General features: G+C 39.4%; 1 protein-coding gene across 1 annotated transcript in view; it reads left to right on the top strand.

Annotated features, from left to right (window-relative positions):
* Window positions 1–6,656: 6,656 nt before the first annotated feature.
* The window catches only part of LOC114141516 (exostosin-1b-like), a 36,047-nt gene continuing 19,554 nt past the window's right edge, over window positions 6,657–23,149 (top strand). The window contains exon 1 of the mRNA XM_028012057.1: window positions 6,657–8,570. Within this exon, the coding sequence (XP_027867858.1) occupies window positions 7,618–8,570 (953 nt within the window). The 5' untranslated portion in view covers window positions 6,657–7,617. The remainder of the gene's footprint in view (window positions 8,571–23,149) is intronic.

Genomic DNA, 23,149 nt, shown 5'->3' with positions numbered 1-23,149 from the left:
GATGTCTGCACTCTTTTTTTTTGTTTTTTGTTGTTTGTTTGTTTTTTTGTCAGCAGAAATTTTCACCTTTGTACTCCCCCATGAATGCCGTTTTAACAAGTGTGTTATTTTTGAATAACAAACAGTAACCTTAACTGAGGCGAGTAAGGTCTGCAGTGCTTCGGATGCTATTCTGGGTTCTTCTGTCATCCGAGTGAGTCATTGTCATATAACGGAGTCATTTTCCTAGACCGACCACTCCTGGGAAGATTCGCCACTGTTTCATGTTTTCTCCATTTGTGGATAATGCCTCTCTCACTGTGGTTCACTGGAGTCTCAAAGCATTGGAAATGGCTTTGTAATGGTTCCCAGACCGATAGATGTCAGTGACTCTGTTTCTCATCTTCTGTTGAATTTCTTTAGATCGGTGCCTAATGTGTTCCATCTCAGGTCATTTTTAGCCTACTTTATGAAACTTCATCCTGTCAGAAAGGTCCATTTTTAGTGACCTCTTGATCAAATAGTAATAGGGTCTGGATGTGGCCGGTGAAACTTAACCAAAACAATGTGGCCAATCACAGTTAATTCACACATGTAATTATATTTTCACACAAATGTCGGCTGCTTTATTTTCTCCTAATAATTGAAAACTACCTTCTATTTGCTCTGGCTATTTTTTGTCTAATATCAAATTTGTTTGATGATCTGAAACCTTCAGTTGTGACAAATAAAAAAAGCAAAAAAAGAGAAGAATAAATCTCAAATAGTTATTCACGGCATTGTTTTTTGACATGAAAAATTAGGTCAGGGCGAACAAATTAAACTTTTTATGATCTTTGGAGAACATCACAGCTGTTTTACATCCCCATAAATAAAATACATTCCACTTCCACCATAAAGGAGCATGAGCCGACGTTTAGTTTCTCTTCAGGCAATTGAAACATAAATCCAGCCCTGACCCAGGCTGCAAAGAGAAGAGAGAAGAGCGGCAGGCAGGTTTTCACCCCACCTCTGCCAGATGTCAAGACACTTCCCACACAGAGTTACGGGGCTAACCAGTGATTTCAAGACAAATAGCAGAGGCTGATTGTGGTAATGCTCTAATATCGGATTCGATCAAGCAGCAGATGTCTTTTTATTGCAAGTCATTACTGCTGTCACACTTATTAGCATATAAATAGTTTCTGGGCCTACGGAGACCTAAAAGTTGTTGCACATGTAATTGAACCTGATCTCTGCTCTGTGATTGAGATGTTCCAACACACTCATGCATACATTACCGTGCTCCCAAGGGTAGCGAGTATTTTACTTGCACACACACATGCACACGCCTCCCACATGCACACACACACACACACCTACTGAGGCATGCTACTCTGTTTTACTGACATCGTGGAGATTCCTACACACGTCTACATCCTGGAATAGCACCTGACCCAAACTCTTGCCCGAGTTCTTCTTGAAATCTGCCTCTGAAAATACAATCATGAAGCACTTTTATCCCCAAGGCTCCTGAATGACGCAATCCAAGAACTTCTAGGTTCTGGATCTCAACAAAAGGATGTATAAGTGCATGCCTAGCTCGCTCTTCTGCTTTTGTTTTTTATGTTTGGTAAAATAGTCACAGCATTAAGTTGCTGAACGTATTTCAGACGAAAACAGAGAAGTTAATTTGTCCCAAAAAACATTTCTATATGCTAGGATTACCGTTGCATTCGAGGTTTACTGTTCTCCGGACGTTAAATCAGAACATCAAGGTGGCTCAGATATCCCAGATGTAGGAAGAATAGCAGCTGCAGGACAAGGACAAACAGAGGAGAACTTCTTTAAGTTCTCCAACGAACTCCACAACAGCTGGGTGAATGCTGCCTTCCAGAGTGTCCTAAACCTGAGCGTCACCAGGAGGTGTCTCGCTCAGGAAAGGGTTTTTCTGGAGGCATCGTCCATCCCGTGTTGTGCGAGTCTCATCCTCTCAGCTGTCCGTCAGCCCGGCAAACATTTTTCTCAGAAAGACCTATCCCCAGTTCTGATGGAGCTGAAGGAGAAGAAGCTGCCGTCAGACGTGGGAAAGGACTATGACATCAAATGTTTGCTGGAGTCTGCGTTGGTCTGGTTGGATTCTTTTGGCGGTGACACAGACAGAGAGTTATACAACAAAAACTCTTGCTCAAACTGTGGAACTACTTTCCTTGAGCTACTGAGCAACGGTCCCCTGGTTGGCCTTCCACTGGCAACCTTTCCAACCGACAGTTTTTAAGACTTGGTTGGATTTGGGGAGCAAACGTTGCTGTTCAGGCTGCGGGTCAGCCTTGCAGAAAAAACACTGCCTGACTGATAACAACGTGCTGGTGTTTTTTTCTGGATAGGGCGACCAGGACACACCAAGTAGTTGCCAATCAGATCATGGATGTTCCTGCAGATTGTGACCGTGAAACGGAGAGGTACCACCTGTCCTCCATTATCTGTGGGGATCCAAAGCCAGCCAAGTTCTACTCTTATTTAATAAAAGGAGAACAAACCGTGAAGGCTGACAACGAGCATGTCTTCACTGCAGACAGCGAGAAGTTAAGAAATTATGAGACACCTGATGTTACAGTTTCTCCAGCTCCTCCTCTGGAAGATGATAAAGGTGCCTTTGGAGAGGAGCTAAAAATATTAAATTCAGAAGAAAAAATCCCAGAAGACCTAATTAGTAACCATTTTGAGGCTGGAGAAATCTGACTGGGACCAAACATGTGTCTTACTCAAATTTATGGGACAAAAGGGTAAAAAGATTTGACAGGTTTCTTGTTTGCAGGTTTCTCTCTGGGCGCTCCATCTTCCTGCCACAGTCTAAAATCACAACCGTTTAGTTAATTGGGCTCTAAATGTGATTAAAACATTTATTTTTGTGAATAAAACCATTCCCTGGGTTTGAATTCCTGCCTGGATTCTTCTGTCTTCATGGGTTTGTATGTTCTCCAAGTGTATTAGTGGGTTCTCTCCGGGTTCTCCGGCTTCCTCCCATACTCCAAAAAGATGACTAGCTGACCTTTGCCCCATGTCTTCTCCCCTCTCTTTTGCTTAAAATAGTTTCAACTACTAGGGCAAAAACTACTTCAAGCAAATGTCAAAAATACAATTTGTAATTAGATTTCATAAATATCAAAAAGTAGTTTTCTGTTTGCAGGTTTCTCTCCGGGCGCTCCGGCTTCCTGCCACAGTCTGAAATCATGACTGTTTAGTTAATTGGTTTCTAAATTCTCCTTAGGCATAAGTGATTAAAATATTAAAAATTATAAATACATACATATATCTTATATATGTAGATGTGTCAAATTCATGTCAGCTTGAAAATGACTATTCACTGACTGAGGTTGAGAAATTTTCAAATGAAAATTAGCTAAAAGAAATTCTGTATATGAAGAAATGGTAGGGACCTACCTGCAAATATGTGCAACATATGGTGCGTCTACTTACCCGGAGTCAGGGCTGCTCCACACAAATGAACGCCACACTTTTTAAATTATTTGGAGAAAATGATGGAAACCACGTTTCCCCTCCACTTGACTGACAAGCACTACTAACAAAACGCAGTGTGCGGTTGTAACGCAACAGATTCTGAAAAACACATCACAGGTGCGATTGAGCTTCGTGCACATGAATTTTGAAACATGCTGAGCTGCATAAATTCAAGAGGCATAAATACTGTTTCAAGGTACTGTTTGTGTTTCCTGGAACGCGTTATCATAAATCAGACTACGAACAAGAACACCTCCAAATGAACCAATACCCTAAAGCCTTAAAAATTCTCCCCTTGAAAATGTTTTTGGGTTTTTTTGTAATATTTCTGTCCCTGTTACAAAATATGAGATCAATAAACACATTTTTTTTTCCCCATGTGATGAAAATGACATGGATGTGCAGAATATTTGGTCATCTTATTTTATGACTAGTCATGCAGTTTCAAGACACAGATATTTGCCACATGTAGCCTTCATTTCACTTTTCATCTTGACATGCTCAGAAATGATTTATGCATGTTAGTGTCAACACAGATGGATGTTGCTCCTCTCCAAGGCTTCCTCTGAGAGTTGGAGGGGGGGGGGGAACCTTAAATTATCGCAACCAAGGCTGTGCTCAACATGAAAGAGGGAGCACACATGCATATTGCTTTTTACACAGCAGCATGTGTTTGTAGGTGTGTGTAGGTGCGCGGGTGTGTAGGGGTGTGTGGGTGTGTGTGTGTGTGTGTGTGTGTGTGTATCTGTGCCACCTCACATGAGGCTGGAATGTTAATAACCAGTCTGCAAATAGTGAACTCCAAAAGCAGTAGAAGGGAAAAATAAATTTCAATTTAGCTGCTTAGCTTGGCATGTCACCTTCGGGTGTCACCGGTAAACACTGCTCTGACCCGGGTGCCTTCAAATTAGATACTGGCATCGTAGCAAAGTGTTACACAGGGGGAGCGCTGCTCTGGCTCAGTCCCATCCCCCCACCCCCCACCACCCACCCCCCCGCTGCTCTGAATCTGGCCAGAGCTCATCACCGCAAAAACAATGCATCAGCAGGGGGACCGCATCTCCACAGTCTCATTAGGCAGCAGATGATGGTTGGACAAAACAAATCTCCACGGTTTTTACCCATTTGTATTCATCTGGTATCCAGTTGACTGTCTATTGTTGTTTTTTTTCATTTGTCCTGATTTATCTATTTATTTATTATTTTTTTTTTTTTTTAAATCTTGTTATCGCATCCAAAAATAATTTTCTGATTCCGTCAATAAAAGAGCTCAGAACAAAAGCAACATTCATCTACATAACGGGACGTGAGGAATATTCATTTATCAAACAGAGGGGATGAAAGGGGGAAATGCAAGGGTAAGACGACAAAGAACAGAAGAAGGGGTGATGGAAAGCTGGTGTAGATTGAGAGAGGACAAAACAACAAAGAAGAAGGCAGTAGGGCGCAGAGGTGACCATCACTCACCTCACACTCTTTGATCAGTGGGGCCGTGGATTACCAAAGGAGCCCGGATGGCTAGCGTGCAGCTCTCAAAGAATGCAGGTGCTCTTTACAAGCTTCAACTAAATTACTTGGGATATCAGACCACAGCAGCCGAGAAACAACATCAGGGTCTGGGTTTACCTCCCAGAAAAGAACCAACCAATTCATATCAGCAGGCCTGGACAATCATGGTGGATTTTTATTGTTATTTTCACATACAAGCAAATATTCAAACTTGACATTTACGGTAATTCAAATTAAGTCTATTTTGAAGGATACTTCGGGAGGATGAATGAAAGCATAAGGATCCTCCCTGTACAGTGGAAAAAGCTCAGAGGGACTAAAAACGCAAAGGAGTGCAGGGGAGAATGTCTGAATTTCAGAAATAATATATAAATTTGAGTTGAGCCATCAGTTAAATGACAATGATGACAGTGCAGCAAAAAAAAAAAAGCTAGTCCATCACAGAAAATGTTTTTTTTCCACAAATCCTTTTACAAGATACACAAAAATATAAGAAATACCCTCACAAGTCACTCAATTTATAAGTAAAGACCACCTATAAATAATTTAACCGCAGTGTACATTTAAGCACAGCTCTTTCTATGTAAAGAGCCATGCTTGAGGGAGTTCTACACTGCATGTCTCCTTGAATGCATTTGTGATTGTGAAACAGGGCGGTTGCAGGGTCATGCTGCAGAAATGTCATTTTACAAGAGGAACATGAAAGCCGGTTGATGGATGAAACTTATACAGGGTGATTGGTGACAGTTTCTTGAGAAATGTCACCTTAGATGAGCTGCTCCATCCACAAACAGAATATACTGGGTAAACAAAGAGATTTCATTCAAATTAATAAAAGAAATAACAATAATTGTGCTCACCTTACTTTGATGACACTCCTCATTTAACACATGTTAATAGCTAATGGTCTTATCATAGTGAAAGTACGAGCACCTGCCAACATTTTGTCACACGACTTTAGTATAGATGTACAGCTAGAACTCAATAAATTAGACAAATCTCAAATTTCTAATGTAAAAGTAATGAAAATAGAAATTGAATTTGTGAGAAAACTGGTACAGTACATCAGCTAACAAGGAGTTTTTATAATACAGAAAAGCCCTTCTGTGGCATGGATGTGATCAGCCTCTGGCACTTCTGAGGTGTTAAGGAAGCTTGGGCCCTTTTTTCTCCCATCCACTCAATGTTCCTTTATTATGCGTATGAATAGCACTGACTGAACAGCTTCTTTTGCTATTACATATTTGTGGGCTACCCTCCATGAGGAGAGCGTCAGTGGCTGTCAGATGGGCATTCAAATCAGAAATCTTTCCCTAATCTTATGTGTATCCCCTAAGCAATACACATACACTTTCTCTACTAAATCTCCTATCAAAATTAACAGAAATAGAGATATACATTAAATATATCTCTCTGTTTAATTAAACAAGAATAAATATTTTTAATTGGATCAAAACTGTTGAAATAATTTAACTTTTTTAAAATTGTAAAATATTATTATTTTTGATCATATTTTACAATTTCTATACTCTCGAGCCGTACCTGTACGTGTTTGAAAGTGAAGGAGGGTGGTGGAAGCCCCGCCCGCCTCGGATATGACGGCAGCCAATGGGAAGGCACCGTGCGCCGTGGCGGAACGTCATCTAATGGGCACTGGCGGTCACAGTAGTGGGACGGCCCAGCCGTGTTGAGCTGCCTGGCTCGTCTCGTTCGCCGCACTCCTGTTTGTGAGTGTATGAGCCACCACTTGAGCACTTTACATGACTGGAAAAATTAAGGTAGATGCTAATTTACCGGCTTCGAGGTAGAAGACACGTTTCCCATCCGAGGAAAGAGGTTGTTTTTATTGCGGAAGGAGACAGATTTGGTTTTGCTGCCTTTTCTTCCAGCCAGCGGCAGAGATCTCTGTTACCGAGCGCTTAGCTAACAAGCTAACTGGAACTGTTTTCACATACAAGCTAGTATAGTTAGCTTGCTAACAGGCTAGCGAACGTCGGCTTTAGAAATGTATTGTCTCGGTTTATCTGTTGTAATGTTGGAACCGGCTATAGAGCCGTTATATGAACAAACTGGCGTGATATCTCCTATGAAATGTTGAATGTTTTAAAGCTCCTGTCCTAGTTTGGTTTATAATCTCCAGTGAAACCTTAAGACTGGAGTGTAGACAATAGTTAACTGTCTGGGCAACAAGTCTAGCTCACTCTGCTGCTTTAACTCAATTATGTACTCGTATTTCATATTGTCGTTAATATCCGGATAAGACAGAAACTATAGCTCGTGGCAAAAATAATCCTTGTGGCTCAGCAAAGGTGGCGTTACACAAAGAAAAGTAGAGTGCGACTTAGGATGTCCAGATTTGAGTCCATTCGGTAGTTTGGGAAAAGCTGTTGTCATTTTATCAGCAGCATCACGACCGAAGAGGTGGATGGACATTAAAAATCGCCCACATGCGTTGGATCAGCTCCCGGACTTGTGAAAGGCAACCGAAGCAGGAGGAGGGAGACGAAAGCTCGCAGCCCTTGCAGCCCGGGGGAAGATGGCGGAGCGCTCCCACAGGAGGTGGTGAGACCCAAACTTCGCAACTTGTCGGATTCACAGACTCGCACCTTATTTCCGATCGCCGGACACATGCAGGCCAAAAAACGATACTTAATCCTGTTCTCCGCCGGCGCCTGTCTCATTCTGCTGTTGTGTTTCGGGGGTATACAAGTCCCGCTGTCCGGACAGGGTCCCAGCCGGCGCGATGACCGCAGCCTCGCGGGTTCTCACCCCGGGGCGCGGTGGCGGCGCCTCCAGGGATACCTGCAGTCTTTCAGCACCTTTGAGAAGGATCGGAGCGATGACCTCGGCGAACACATATCTCCTAGGCAAAAGAGGGACACCAACTCATTCCTGTACACTGGAAAACGATGCAGAATGGAGTCCTGCTTTGACTTCTCTCTGTGCGAGAGGAACGGATTTAAGGTTTATGTGTATCCGCAGCAGAAAGGAGAAAAGATCTCGGAGAGCTATCAAAACATTCTGACATCCATCGAGGGCTCCAGGTTTTACACGCCAGACCCAGCACAGGCCTGCCTGTTTGTCCTGAGCTTGGACACTTTGGATCGGGACCAGCTTTCACCTCAGTACGTGCACAACCTGAAGGCGAAAATCCAAAGCCTTCCTCTCTGGAACGAAGGCAAAAACCACATAATCTTCAATTTATATTCCGGCACATGGCCAGATTACACAGAAGATCTCGGCTTTGACATTGGCTTTGCCATGCTGGCCAAAGCCAGCATAAGTACAGAAAACTTCAGGCCTGAATTTGATGTTTCTATCCCCCTGTTTTCGAAGGAGCACCCCAGGACAGGTGGAGAGAGGGGCTATTTGAGACATAACACGATCCCCCCTTACAGGAAGTACGTGCTTGTTTTTAAGGGGAAGAGATACCTGACTGGAATAGGGTCAGACACAAGGAATGCTTTATACCATGTGCATAACTCTCAGGACGTGGTCCTCCTCACCACCTGTAAGCACGGGAAGGACTGGCAGAAGCACAAGGATGCACGCTGCGATAAGGACAACACAGAGTACGACAAGTGAGTATTTTTCTGTCATTAAGTTTTCAAATAATTTTAATTTACCTCCTCTTACAGTCTCATTTGGTGCTTTTAGAAAAACTTGCACTAAAATGGTCAGCTTGCTGATCGTGAAGGTTTGACTTAGGGGCGGACAATATGGACTTAGAGTTTTATCGCTGATACTTTGTGATTCTATTGTGATAACAATAAGGTATGTGATTTAAAAAAATACATTTATTACTAAGTTTTCTTTTTTAGTTAACTGTATGGCTGTGACTGCATAGCATTCATAGCACCACAGACACAAATATTGTTGTTGAAAAACTTTGCCATTTGAAATGGGCTTAATCAAGACACCACATAGTTAAAGAAAGTATGATTTATATCAGTAAGCTGCACACAGTAACTGGATTTAATCATGTTGCCAAATTTACTAACATTTATTGATGCCTTTATGGAACAAACGGTGGAAAAAATAGCAAAAATAACATTTCCAATGGCACTGACAGTTTTTTGTTAATTTATCATCAATAAGTGAAATTTATCAAAATAATAAATGAATCAAAAGTCTTCATGATAAACAATATGATAAATGCCCACCCCTGGTTTGACTTCATTTCTTTGCAGTAACAAATATTGTAAATGAACTAAACTGCTTAAAAGTATAAGCTAAAAAATAGCAAAATATGTGGTTTATTAATGTGCCCAGAGTTATATTTTTCTGTATAATTTAGATTGCTTAAGACTATCTTTTAGTTTTTTGTTATAAGAAAAAAAAAAACACTGACCAGGAATGTGCTAAAGATACTGTCCCGCCACAAGGATTTGTTGTTTATTCAGTTCCCCAATATTTGCTCACATCATTTACTCATTTATGGACCTTTAATGGAGGCCTGTGAGGCACTGATGAGAAAATGAATGTCAGCCAGAGGCACTGCAGTATACAGCCATTTAGTCAATATGTCGATCTGTTGACTCAGCCATTGATAAGTCTGCTTCTGTGTTCTCCGTATCCTGACATTCCCATTATCTTTGTCATTTCTTGTACAAAAAATCTCTATTGTTAGAGATTTTATTGAGTTTATACTAATTTGTTACTTGCCTGTTCTGGTGATGCACAAGTGACTGCTTTAAATTAACTTTTGTTTTAGACCAATATAATCCTATGAGCAACCAGGATTGTTGTCTTTATTAAAAGAATACTCCACAGAACAGAAATGCAGCTCTGGAATCATTTCCTGGTGTCAGCCAGGTCATTTCCTGAGCTCAAATCTGATGAACAGTGGGACAGTGGGATTCAGGTTTTGTCGGCCAGGGCTGTGCCATGTTTTTACTGGTGGTGTTTGATTGGAGATCTTTGGGCTGGATTAGCAGTGACAAAGCTCTGGTGCCAGTTAGGGGAAGCCACTCTGGCTTCTGTTTGCTCAATCATTTCCCAGACAAGCCCAATCGCATTAGCCAGGAATGCACTGCCTTTGACCAGTGTCCTGTTTGACCCCCCTTTTGGGGGGGCCAAAAGGTAATGACTTGTCTTTTGACTTTATGCTATATTTTTATTTTTTGTTTGATACTAGTGCCCTTTAATTGCAGTATTTATACAGGAAATGGGTAGAGACAGAAGGGGAGAGCAGCATATACCAGGACTGGGAATCAAACTCCCATTTTCTTTTTCTTTTTGAAAAAAAAAAAGAATTTTCATCACGTTGTCCCCACCAATGGTTCCTGGGCTTAGAAGACATAAAATATCTGATCTGTGTATCACTGAGTGAGGACTAATTGCTCCCTGCTGAGTGACCAGAAAGGGATTTCATGTAGAAATATTATCTATAACTCAGATGACAATTCATTTTATTAAGAAGGGGAGCAAATAAGATATGAATTTCTAATGTGGGACAATCCAGCTTAATTACATTGTTTAGCCAGAGTAAGTGCTTCTTACTCAATGTGCCTTCTTTAAACCCAACTAGTGGTTTTAGTTTGATTCTCAATGCGATGTTAGATCTTTGAAACGTACCAAATTGTTTATATCGTTTTGTGTCAAGACTTTTTCTGCCAGTGCTACATCTTTAAAATGACAAAATTCACACAGACTCTGATCGCCACGAGCATGCTTGATGTCTAAAGTTTAAAGTGTATAAATGGCATTTTGACAAACACACCAGCAGTGTCCTGAATCCTGACTTGAAAGTAAAAGCCCATTTGCCATCTCCTCAAACTGCTCCATCTGAACTCTGTTTTGACAGTATCAGGTGTCCATGTTTTCTGAATCGCCGCACTCTGCAAATGTGACTATTGGATATTGCCAAGCTTTGTGATTATATCTACTTACATTCTTTGGACCTTTGATACCAATGTTGGAACCGGTGGTCCTCTTGTTGGGTGACCTCTACCCCAGATTGTCCAGAGCACATGACGTATGGCGTCATTGATTATTTAACAGTGACTTGAACAAACCGCAGTTCTGCATCTAGCTTTACAGGAAATGGCCGATGCAAACATATGGATCTGAAGTCTTTTGGCAGACAGGGAATCTTATTCACGTCATAGCAAGAGCTGCAGCTGTTGCCTGTTTTTGTTAAAGGGATACTATTGGATAGTTCCTTCATTAATCAAGTAATTGAATAAATGTGTAGAACTAAAAAAAACAGGTTCCCAACCAGTTTTTTATTTTTTTCCGACTTAAACCTACAAAGAGCTCTTTCTCACTTTTTTTGCTTCACACACATCCCAGCCTACCAACTCTTTCCAGGAAATTTTCTTTGTAGTGTTTGTTGTGCGTGACTGCAACAATGTGGTCGCCAATACTTCATTATGTTTTTGACATAATCAATCATGACACCGTTATTTTGAGTTGGAATATAGAAGGCCACCGACTTATGATTGTTTTTATAAAAACAAATGCAAACATTGTTAAAACTGGTCTTAATCTCCACTGCACTTGTTGGGTGCTGGAAAAATGAATTGTTGCATTTGAGGCGACCACTGACGGATTCTCATTTAGTGTATTTCCATCTTACTTTATTAATAATTTAGGGTTTGACATCTGCCTGTTGCTTCAAGGATAAACACCACTTTGAAGTTTTTATATTTGATATTGTGCTGTTATGCTAAACTTATGTATGACACACTTTTCTCTAAATTAGTCATTACAAATTTGGCACTGTTGTGTTTTGTTTTTTTTTTTCTTTAAATTTTTATGTTTTGCGACTGCACCTTTGACAACATTATTCAGTTCTATGCAGTAAACAAATATTTTACCGTAAGTCATTCAGCGCATCATTTCAGCTTGATGTGTTTTTATGTCCAATTTTCTATAAACATAAATAGTTTAGTGTAATCCTACATTTTAACGGATTTAGATCGGAGTTCCTGTGTTCTAGTCTTACTGTAAGTAGAGAACGACCTAAATCTGCATCATATTTTTTTCCCACCATTTGATTCATTAAATTTTTTTCTGTGAGGGTTTTGGTTGTAACAGAGTTGCTGCGGCCTGTTGTACGGCCCTCTGGGCCCGACAGTGCAGTCTGGCATCTAACTGGGTGGAAGTAATTGTTTCTGTGCCTGGCTGTGGTCTTTTGTGCAACTAATCCCTCTTATCCTCTCACAGTGCAAAAAAAGGAAGTTATGATAGAGTCAATGTAAGCCCTCACAATAATTACCATGTCAAATTCATGTCAGTTTTCAATCGAGACTTTGATGCACCATAGATTGACTGGTTGTTACTACATAAAGATACCACATAGTGCTCCCCATACTGCTTTAAGCTATCTGGGAATTATTTTATTCTTTGCTATTCATTGCAATTAAGTTACCAGCAGTTGAAGTACAAAATTCAGTCTCCTCAATATGATTTGTGCAAACCTATTAAGACCCTGACCTGCTTGTTTACATCTCTGCCAGCATCTCTTGCGAAGGGTTAGTCAACAGTTTCCTTCCCTCATCTCCCTGTACTTGTATATTTGTACTCCGCCTCTGTGCACAAGCCAGTAATGCTGCTGGGAGAGAAGAGGAGAGAGATTGCTGGGAGAACCAGCAGGAGGCAGATCAGATGCAATTTTAACCTCAGACTGAAAGCCCTCTCACAGCTTGTTTCCAATTAGGAGGCACTACCAAGTGCAAGAGCATGTATGGGATAAAGTGAAAGATTGGGGGTTGAGAGGTTGGGGGGAAGCTTAGTCTCAGAAGACTGAGATGCAAGTGGAAGTTGGGGAGGAAAATGGAAGCACAAAGGAAACAAGCCCTCTCAGAAGTGACGAGATAGATTGAAAATAAAAGGCAGAAAAGAGGGAAAACACATGGCCATCTATTCAGCTGTATGAGGTGAGTGCAATAGCTGGCAGGCTGCTGACGTTAGTCTGCTAGGTGTATTTATAGCCTTGGAGGATTTTTAATCCTCAGTATTGGCCAAAGCCCCTGGCAGAGGGCTGCTAGCCAACCTGATGCGGGCTTTACAAGCTTGGGGAAAATGATAATCCATGGGGGAGGATAGCTGATCTAAGTTCCTGCACATGAACTATATCTGACTTTTTTCCCATTAATCTTATCTATATTTCCAACACATTGGATCAGTGTTTTTTTTTTTCTTAAACCCCCCCGGCCCCCATTTAAAAAAAAAAATTGTACTGTACTTGGTCATTTTGTCATAATTTTTCAGTTGCTTTCCTCCTTTAAACCTGATCTGTGTGGCTGTCAAAAGTCAAAGGATAGTATTTAAACACAATTGAGACCCATCCATTAATTTGTTCCAGTCTCTTCAGCCAATAAGATCATCTTCTAAATGCCTGTTTCTATGCAGTCTTTTGTCAGATTAGCTGTAAAATGACCCCTTCAGTCAACAGTCATTAATTACTACTTTAGCTTGGCCCTTCCAGCTACTGTCCTATATATCTTTGCTATGCTTCCAATAACCCCACCAGCTGCCTCTTCTACGTAGAGCTAAATGATACAGCGTGCAGAGAAGACGCCTGGTAAACCACAAAACCACTCTACACAGACCAGACATTTGTTTTTAATAAACCTATATTGGTGCACTGCCCAGCCTCTGGAACGATCAGTACTTTTGGTTACTTGTAAAGTTTGCCTTTTACTGGGGATACACTTTTCCAGGGACCCATTTTGGAAGTCTATAGTAAGGATATTGTTTAGATCTTGGAAGAAATTCTCAAAAATCATTTTGTAGAACTGGTATTATTAACATGTTACCAGTTGTTTGAAGTGTTGTTAATAATTAAGATACAGCAATTTAAGTGGCAGCTGAAGTGCATGACCACCTGGAATGAAGAAGAAACAGATGATTAGGTAATAAGCTTGATTTGCACAAGGCTTTCTCACCAAGCAAATTCCACTTGGTTTTCAGCTTTTATCTGAATGTTTTCAGTATTTCTCTTGTGATGGAAGTTGGTAACCACCAGGCCATACGAATGGCACTTGTTTTCTGTCATTCTTTTTCTATTACTCAGTGAACATTTCATAATCTTTCCTTATCTTTAACAGTGGCTGTATTTCTTTGTAATTGGACTCTATTACAATTTGAGTGAAATTTAAGAGTTACAGGAACCTCTATTTATGAGGTAAATATTGAAGTGGTAACTGGCTTTAAGGGTTGCCATGATAAGATTTTTTTTTAAATGTCATGGTAAAATTGTTTTCAGTCATTATGCCAGTGTAAAAATGCAGTTTTTATGATTATCCATCAAATTCAGTGCCTAAGGGAGTTCACTGCAGACAAGAGCAAAGGACAGTGCAAAAACAGTGGCGATATTTAAAACAAGAAGTGCCAAGGATTAATTTTTTTGTCATGTTTTAAACTTTGCAACTCCTCAATAAAAGCTACTCTATAGCTTCCTATTGGCTCGTATGTTTTTAAATTTATTTGTTTTAAAACTGGATGTGTGCAGTTTTTGCGATGGTCTGGTTTGTCTCTTTAAACTGTTGCTGGCTTGTCTGATTTTTTGGATTAAAGGTATTAGTAAGTGAGGGGCTGCCTGTTACTCGGCAAGTCGGCCAATGTGGTTTACTGGGGGGACTGTCTCTAATTTACTTGTGACGTCATTTATTAGGGTTGTTGTCAAATTCTTTAACTTTGTTAATCTCTTGTACAGGGAATGTTATCTTTTTATTTTTCCAAGGCAGAACTTTATAGTTAAAAGCTGAGATGATGTAAAACGGCTTTTATCTCTGTACTTTTTATGGCAAGAAGATATAAGACTGTCAAATTCAAAGACGGCAGCCATGCCAACATTGTTTGAAAATAAGCAGGTTGAGGTGTAGGAACGGAGGAGTAATTTTTTAAAGACAGGTTTCCTAAAACTGGTGCACAAGGTACCGTGGTCTGGCTCAGTGTCATGACGATGGGAGTGAAGGAATTAGCTGATGTGTCTAGAATAAAATTGGCCAACCTCCCAAAGTAAAATGCCTTTAGTGGCATTAATGAAGGGCTCAAAATGATAGATTTATTAATATTTCATAGCTTACTCCACCATCATTATCAGAAGTGCTGCAAGTGGAGCCTTTAAGGTCAAAGATGTAGTTTAATGGCGCTGACTCATCAGCGAATCGTTGAAGTAGTCCTTAGCTGGCCATGTACGACGAAGTGTGTTGTGAGTGCTACATGCAGAACCGAGGACCGGCTCAAAGGCAAAGCTTGTAGGATTGTAATCCCTCAGTTGCCATGGTAGAGGAGATGGCACAGAGATAAAACTTGGTGCTACGAAAGTTGATGTCAATTAGTTTTTAGTCACTTTCTCTGTTGATTGTCAAAAATAGTTGGAAAACATCATTATTCCGTTTTCACACTGTTCTGCCTTGGAAACTGTACCAGGCAGTCAGAGAAATAAGCAGCCACTCTGTTGGTCACTCTTGGCCGAGTTGTGGTTTTAAATCCTCAGATAAAACCAGCACACAAATATGTCCACACACATATTTGGTATCTTTTGCTGTCCTCCTTGTGCAGCACTTTGTCAGATAAGGGCTTTAACCAACACGGTGTGAGGAAGGTAATCTCTAGCACAAATGATCACCTTGAATATATCATGGCTGGATATCTTCATTTGTCCTTCACTGATGCAGTTTTCACCTAAACGTCATGTTTAGCTTTATCTATAGGGAAAAAAAACACACACCTATCGCTATCACTGAATGGTGTTCGTTGCTATGACTCACACAGTTTGATAGCGATTCAGGCTGCAGCAGTCGTGACAATAGATTTCATTATCAATTGATAAAATCTAGTTCCAGGTCAGTGCGTGAGATAATATAAAGGCATTCTGCTACCCTATGGAGTAATGCTGTACTGTGTACGGTGTGATCTTCAAACCTTGTGCTTGTCTGGCACATTGAGTTTATGAAGGATGTTAGGTGGATATGCTGTACTAGCCATGTACTGCTGCATTGGATGACATCAATAAACCTGCAATATATCTGAAAGTGGAGATCATGTCCAGTGGATGTTTTTTGTGACTATTTGTAGGAATGTAAGGTTGTAGTAGTAACACTAACAAGAGTCCCATGCGTTTATTAATGTCCTGCTTTTGAAGCATCTTTTGGCTTCAAACCTCAATATTTAGTGTGTATGTTGGTACAGTAAACTGCCCACATCTGACTGGTTACCAAGGAATATTGTGCCACAATGGTTATCCATTAATATTGATGCATAGAAACAGACTGAATCAGAGAAAGGCACATTTTGACTGTGGCAGGGTTAAAAGTTGGTCGGTTGTTTTATGTAACTGTGGCAATGATTTAAGGGGTTAAAAAAAATCAATTAAGTTCTTTAACATTTTGAGGCAGTGTCTGCTAAACAGTCATTTTGAGAGGCGTTTGTTGTGTTTTGTATGTGCAGACCTAAACAAGAGTGAATAAACATTTTCAGAATTTAGAGAATGTCTTCAATAATCAAACCTATTCCTGAGAAAACTACATGTATTTATCATTTTAATAAAGTAAAACTGAGTGTAAAAAGCTTTCTAATGCCTTGATACTGGAAACGGATCTGTTGTGTACATTCTTAATCATTAAAACCTATAAATATTAAAAGTCTTGCTGATTAAGCAAGACCTATATCAATATATTGACAATAAAATCACTGACTCATTCTGATGTCTTCCTTGTACCGTTGTCATCAGGCTTTTGATTAATAATTTAAAAAGTTTCTGAAGTGGCTACAACAGCAAAAAATGTTGAACTTTCCCAAAATACTGTTAATATTTTTAAAGAGCTTTTATAACACACCCAACACATCCTCTCCTCTCCCTCCTTATCTTCTATATTGAGGAGTGTTGCCAACATATTATCAAAGTGCCACCGATTTCTGCTAGCTCCTGCAATTTGTTCACATTGTATAGGAAAACGGCAGCATTTTTCACTTTATCTATCATCATCTGTGCAGCCTCCACCCTGTAATCTCGCTTTCTGCCACTGAAGCAGTTGGGCTTCCCTCTCTGTGGTCTCGTAATTGCACAGTAATAATCTTTTCCCTCTTGAGAGTTACAAGACTGTGTTTACACTTCACTTTTGGCAGCTCGACTTGGCAAGACACTAATTTACACTTTCTGCCGCAAAATGAAGCTCCTCTTCGGATTAGTTTTGCTGCCTTGCCAGAGCATTAGAGGCATCACAGTTATCTATGGGTTCGATGGGCTTCTCAAAATGTTCTTTTGTATCTGTGATGAAATAAAAATGGTATTTATGCACAAGTTTATAAGTGTTTTTTTATGTCCATAGAAAATGAGGTGTACACCCCTTCTTTAGAAGTAAAACTTCCCTGAAAGGTTAAACAAATTTTCTTTTCTACATTTTGACAGATGAAAGCTGAAATCATTTAAGCTAAATAGCCTTATGTTTTATGTCTGAGTCACACAAAAACATCTCTTTTCTGTTTTTTCATGGTACAACTCTCCAATCCTATTTATTTATTTTTTTTAAATTGGCTTGCTACAAAGCTAGAGTGATGTGTGTTAAGCAGCGGAGTGCAGGCTAGCTAATCTAGACAGCTAAATAAACAACTTATATCAGCTGTTCTCATGTCCCTCACCAAAACTATTATGGAAATCTGCACTCTTTCATTGAGGAAAAAAAAAAATCTTCCCTAGAACCAGTCACATTTGTTAACGTTCCAAAGCACTCCGTGTTGCATATTTTCCAGAGAATAATCACAAAATATTACAAAGGAAAGTTAATCCAGAGAAATCCCATCCCTTGCAGCTCGGCGTTAGCTTTATTCATGTCCCTACAATGAGTATCGGCTCAGACGCAGCCTGCAGGTTTGATGCTGCGTTGATAGCAGACTCGGCTGATAACGCCCCATCGTCTGATCTAAGATGGGTCCGTCTCCCTGACCATCCTTTTTGTCTTTCTGTTTTCATTAGACGAGGAAGACCGTCTCTGTGGAGGCTGACTGGAATGAGATTTTCTGATCAATGAACAAAAGAAAAACTAATTAGAAGCCGTCCACACATCAATATGTTGCTGTTTATGGTTAGAAATACATTTCACTTTATTTGTTTGTTCTTTCTCCCCGTCTCCGCCAATTAATTTTCAAATGTTTTACATGAATCTATATATGTGTTATTTCTTCTGTTTTCCTAGTTGTTGATATTCTTGTTGCCTTTATGCTACATCATTCTTTGCATCCCGCCACCTTCTTTTCTCGTCCTTTCCATTATACATGCAGGACAATTCTTTTTCTGTGTGGCTTCCCTCTGTCATTGAATTTAAATTTTTCATTATGGACCTTTACAGCCGTTTATCTCTTGCTCCATCCATCTTTCATCCAACCTCCGAGCTCTAAGGAACGTGACCTGGACAGATACGTTTCTGCACTTCTAAATAACCTCTGGACTTTGCCCTTCAAGTTCCAATCAGACATAAACTTGTGAGATATTTACAAAGACTTCATGGTTATTCCCCCCCTCTAAATTTTGTCATTCCCAAATTCATATGTTAAGTTTCAACCTTTTATATCCTGTACTTTAGCAGTTGTGTAAAAGTGATTGAATAGTTGTACAATATCTCTGTGGGCTATGTGAAGGGGAAAAGGATTTTTCTTTTTTCTGGTTTATAGAGGGAGCTTAAAATGGATGGAGATTTGAAAGCAAAGAATAAAGTAGAGAGATAAAAGACTCAAAGAATAATATTCCAGTGAATTAACCTAAGGTAGGGTAATGTGGTTCTGATGTAGACCCTGTCTGTGTGTTGATAAATGTTTTATGAAGCTCTCTTTGAACTCATTAACCGCAGGGAGATGAGTAAGTCCAAGGTACCTTGAGGAAATGAGTAGAGATTTTTTTGTAGTTTTTTTTTTTCACTAAAGCTATTTTGGTACTACCCTGCTCTTCTGATTTGACTCTGGGTAATGCTTTTATCAACCTCTTAGCAGTGATTGTAAAAGTTTAAGAATATCGGAATTCAAACATCAAAATGGAGCTATTTCCCAAACACTACACTTTAGATTTATACTTGGGATGAAGTGGTCCTTAAAACTGGCAAAGCATTGAAATGAACTGTTGTCTGGATCTCCAGACAAAAAAAATGTAATAATCTACGAGAGTCACAGTTTTTAGGATTGTTTGAACAAAAATCATTACTGACATATTGTTATACCAAACTAAAGAAAATCAGAAGCCAGTTGCTACATTTTTGTTTCATGATTAATGGAAGCAAAAGATAAGATTAGAATTTCAAGTTTAACATTTTCTACTTGAAATGCCCTGAATATCTTAAAAACTATAGAAAAAAATTTTTAATTTGCATCTGGAAAAGTATGTTTTCCAATGGAAAAATGAGTCTGAACTTTTTATAGGTTCATCAACATGATTCACTGTTTTCTTTAAACCATAGCTGTTCTGCCATACAATGCGCATAATGAAGTCATTTTATAAAATGCCAAAGAAAAAAAAATCCCATAGCTGCAGGTGAAACAGCCATGATTAAGTACACCATTAAGACAAAATAGTAGAGTGAACCTCATTACGATGGCTTTATTCATTAATCTGTGACATGGCACCTTCAGGCTACCGACTATTTTAAGCATCGTAGCAGGAACAGTCATTCTTACCGTTAAAGATTATATTCTCCCATGTCTAAAACAAGAAGCTTTCAGCTGGATTGTATTGCCAGACCTAGTTTCCCAGTGTAATTTGAATCCTGACAACAACTGAGCTTCCTATAGGAGGAATCCAGGACTCTGCAAGCCCTATAAAACCGTGGCTCGTGTATCACGTTTCCACATTTTTCAGGAATCACTGCCCACAGTTACCTGATGCTCTTTGTGATTTTGAAAGACCGGACCAAACCAGAACGGAGACCTTTCTATTTGCTAGCACTAGCTCTGAAAAATAGTCTTGTGGTGACTTGTAAATTAAAGAAGTGCTCAAATTGGTTTGAAAAGGAAGTACAGGTTTTACCTCAGAGTTTGTTGGATTTGATTTCTGGCTCCAACAGCTACATCAGTGGGGATTCTTGAATAATTTAAGTTGCTCTGATGAAGGCTTGGACTAAAATAAAGCTCTATCCGTGTGTTTGAGTTGTGACATTCTCGCCAGAGATGCCTCCCGGCTTTTCTCAACTTGGATCCAGTGTATATTTCTCAGCTGCTGTTTTCCCCTTCCTTCCCTTCCTAATCTATTGACGCTCACTTTCACTTGGTGGCTTTCAGCCTGAAATTCCTCTGGCTTAAGCTTGTGTTCCTGGCAACAGCCTATCAATGTAGCGTAACTGTGACAGTAAAGAGGGAGCATAAAATTAAATGTGAAGTCACTCTGAAATAATAGGGGGAAGGAGAAAGCGGAAGCTGGTTTTAGAGCTGCTATAATTTTCCTTTCGGGAACTAAGTTCATCTTGGAAAGTTATTCTTTGTTTACGATTTATGAGAGTTGTCATTTTAGATAAACGCACCATACTTCATTTGTACATTGTGTACAATATCAAAGAATAGGCATGTTGAACTAAGGTCTGGTAAGAAACGAAAAAATGACTAAATCGTACTGGCGTCCTGTAGCTAATACACATCTGACAAGTGGAATGAAAGTAATTTTGCAAAAAAGAAAAGAAAAGCTGGGTTCTTGTAAGATTTGAAGGATCAGAGCTGTGGACATGTGGCTGTTGCAAAAATGATTCTCATTTGTTCCTGATTACATTCATATATGTTGCAGATTAAGTGATTATTAAGTGAACTGAAATGATCAGGACTTGCCTGAGATGTATAAGTAGATTTGAGGAGCATAAATCGCCAACACATTTTAACTGTGTTCCTTACTTTTAGCATTTCTGAAACTCATCACAGGCAGGGAGATGATTATTACCAGTGTTGCTGTGGTTAATATTATGCTCTTTCCGACCTATTTTTATTTCTATATTTAAGTAAAAATGTCACCATGGATGAAAGGTAGTGAGGTCTGTTGCTTCTTTGTTTTTAAATGGGCATTTTAATGGTGATTAAAAGCGGTGCACCGATCAGAAAATATCGGGCCAATCTCTGATTTAAAAAATATATAAATAAATTTTTCAACTTTGCGTTGCCAAGTCTGATTTGTCTCTTAGAGGGAGGATATAGAAATTTATAAGAACAGCATTGAAAATATTTATGGTCTTCCTGTTAGCGATCAAATATTTATGGTAGAGGCAGATTTCAGTGTTTGAGATGCCTTTCTGCATTAAGACAAAGAAAAGTAAATTATTAGGTAGACTTTCTTACTGTAGACTGAAGCTGTAATTTCGCTATTTGATTCAGGAGCGTTTGACCATGATGAGTCGACGGGGAGTAAAGAACGGGTTGCTTTTGACAGCATCATACATCCCAATTCTTTGTTGTAGCGGTTTTCTCTCTTTTTTTTTTTCCTTCATTAATGCCACAATGAAGAGTGTTTTAAAAAAACATGAATCTTATCGCAGTGACAACAGTGCATTTGTAAACATTTTGATGATTAAAAAATGTTCAGATCTTACAGTTTATGACCGTTTGGTTTATAATCTGAGCTAATCAAAAATACAGTTTATTTGAACAAAGACAAACTTGTGATTGAATCATTTCGGGTTACTTTCTTATCTTTGAAGGTAGTCGAAGGTATTCCAGCATTGGCTTCACTTTTAACACCAAGACTTCATCCATCTCAACCCTGAAGCTCATTAGAAGTGGCAGTGCCTCTTTGGTTAACACTTCCCTCTCAGTTTTTGGGTTACATGTGTGTGTGCAGTCCTTTGCAGAGATCATAGAAGACCAACACTGTTCCTCTGAGTCTCCTCCAACTGACTAAGTGAGCCACGCATTTGCTTTTTCACACCATCCATCCTTGTTGCTAGGATACTGCTTGATTTTTTTTTTTTTTTTTTTTGCTTGACCTTGTTGTTCCTTTCTTTTTGAATCTTGATGCTTTTTTCTGTATCGAAAGCCATTTGCTTCTGTTGATGAATGACTAGCCTAATATAAGTTCCTCAGTGCATTAAATGTGAAGATTTGCTCATTTTCTGCCAATAGAACTTTATTCTTTATTTCACAGAGAGTGAGCTACAAGATTGAGACGTGTTCCAGCATTGGACTGTTTAATTATTGACCTAGCCTACATTCCTGTAATTAAAACGCAGCACTAGCTGAATGTACACATCTTTTCTTTTGTAGTTGTAGAAAATTGATTATCTTGTCTCTCTATGGAAACTTGGTTAATTTTTCTTTATTTCTTTAGAGATTAGATTGCTTATATGAGCCCTGCATGTTATTTATCACTTCTCGGTAAGTTTTAGGGTCTCAGTCATAAAAACAACACCTCAAATATGGCAGTTAAAATCTTTACAAGATGTCTAGTACATCATTGACTTGCACTATATGCATGCATGGCACTTTAAATATTATGTCCTACCAAATATTGCATCTAAGCAGTCCGTGGCGATTGCTGTGTATCACGCATCAATATTGCATAAAGTTTCAGAGCTTGAATAGGAGTGTATTGCAAACAGCAGTGACATTTTAATACAAAACCTTGATTAAATATGTATTTCTGCAAGCCCAAATCGTTGATTTTATTTGCATCCAGTGTGTGAAAAGAACTCTGAAAACCTAACAATCATTGCTTTGACTATCTGTTAAACAACCGGAACGCTATAGTTTGCTTTTTACCCGGTTCCCCCTACCCCCTCATTAAATTGTCACTGACTGCACAAAGGAAGCAGCCATATAAAAGCACTTCAGTTTCCCAGCCAGTCAGCAGCTCCTGGACGGTCAAAGAAAGTCCACAGTGTGGTCACTCTGATTGGACAGTCGGTCTGGGTTTAAACCTCAGTGGGGTTTGAATGTTCACCACATGCCGTCACTCTGAATGAAACACTGCAGACCGACCAGCAGCAGCTCTGCTGTTGCAAGAGTTCAGAACTTGTACCTCAAAACACTTGAAATATTCACCAATAATGTATTCTTACTTCAGATTATATGCATTCACAATATGCCACAAAGTAGTTTTTGTTTATTCTAGTTTATAAATTCATGTAAAGTAGCATGGCACTATTTCCATCACTGTTCCACCTATAAAAATGATTGTGGCAAAACAAATGTGCTGAAAGGAAGGTTGCACAAATGTATAAGCTGATTATACAGAGTTTGTGATTACAGT

The sequence above is a fragment of the Xiphophorus couchianus genome, chromosome 3, assembly GCF_001444195.1.
Source record: "Xiphophorus couchianus chromosome 3, X_couchianus-1.0, whole genome shotgun sequence".
In the NCBI taxonomy this organism is placed as follows: Eukaryota; Metazoa; Chordata; class Actinopteri; order Cyprinodontiformes; family Poeciliidae; genus Xiphophorus; species Xiphophorus couchianus.
The sequence above is the reverse complement of the archived record's forward strand: the minus strand, read 5'-3'. Positions and strand labels throughout refer to the sequence as shown.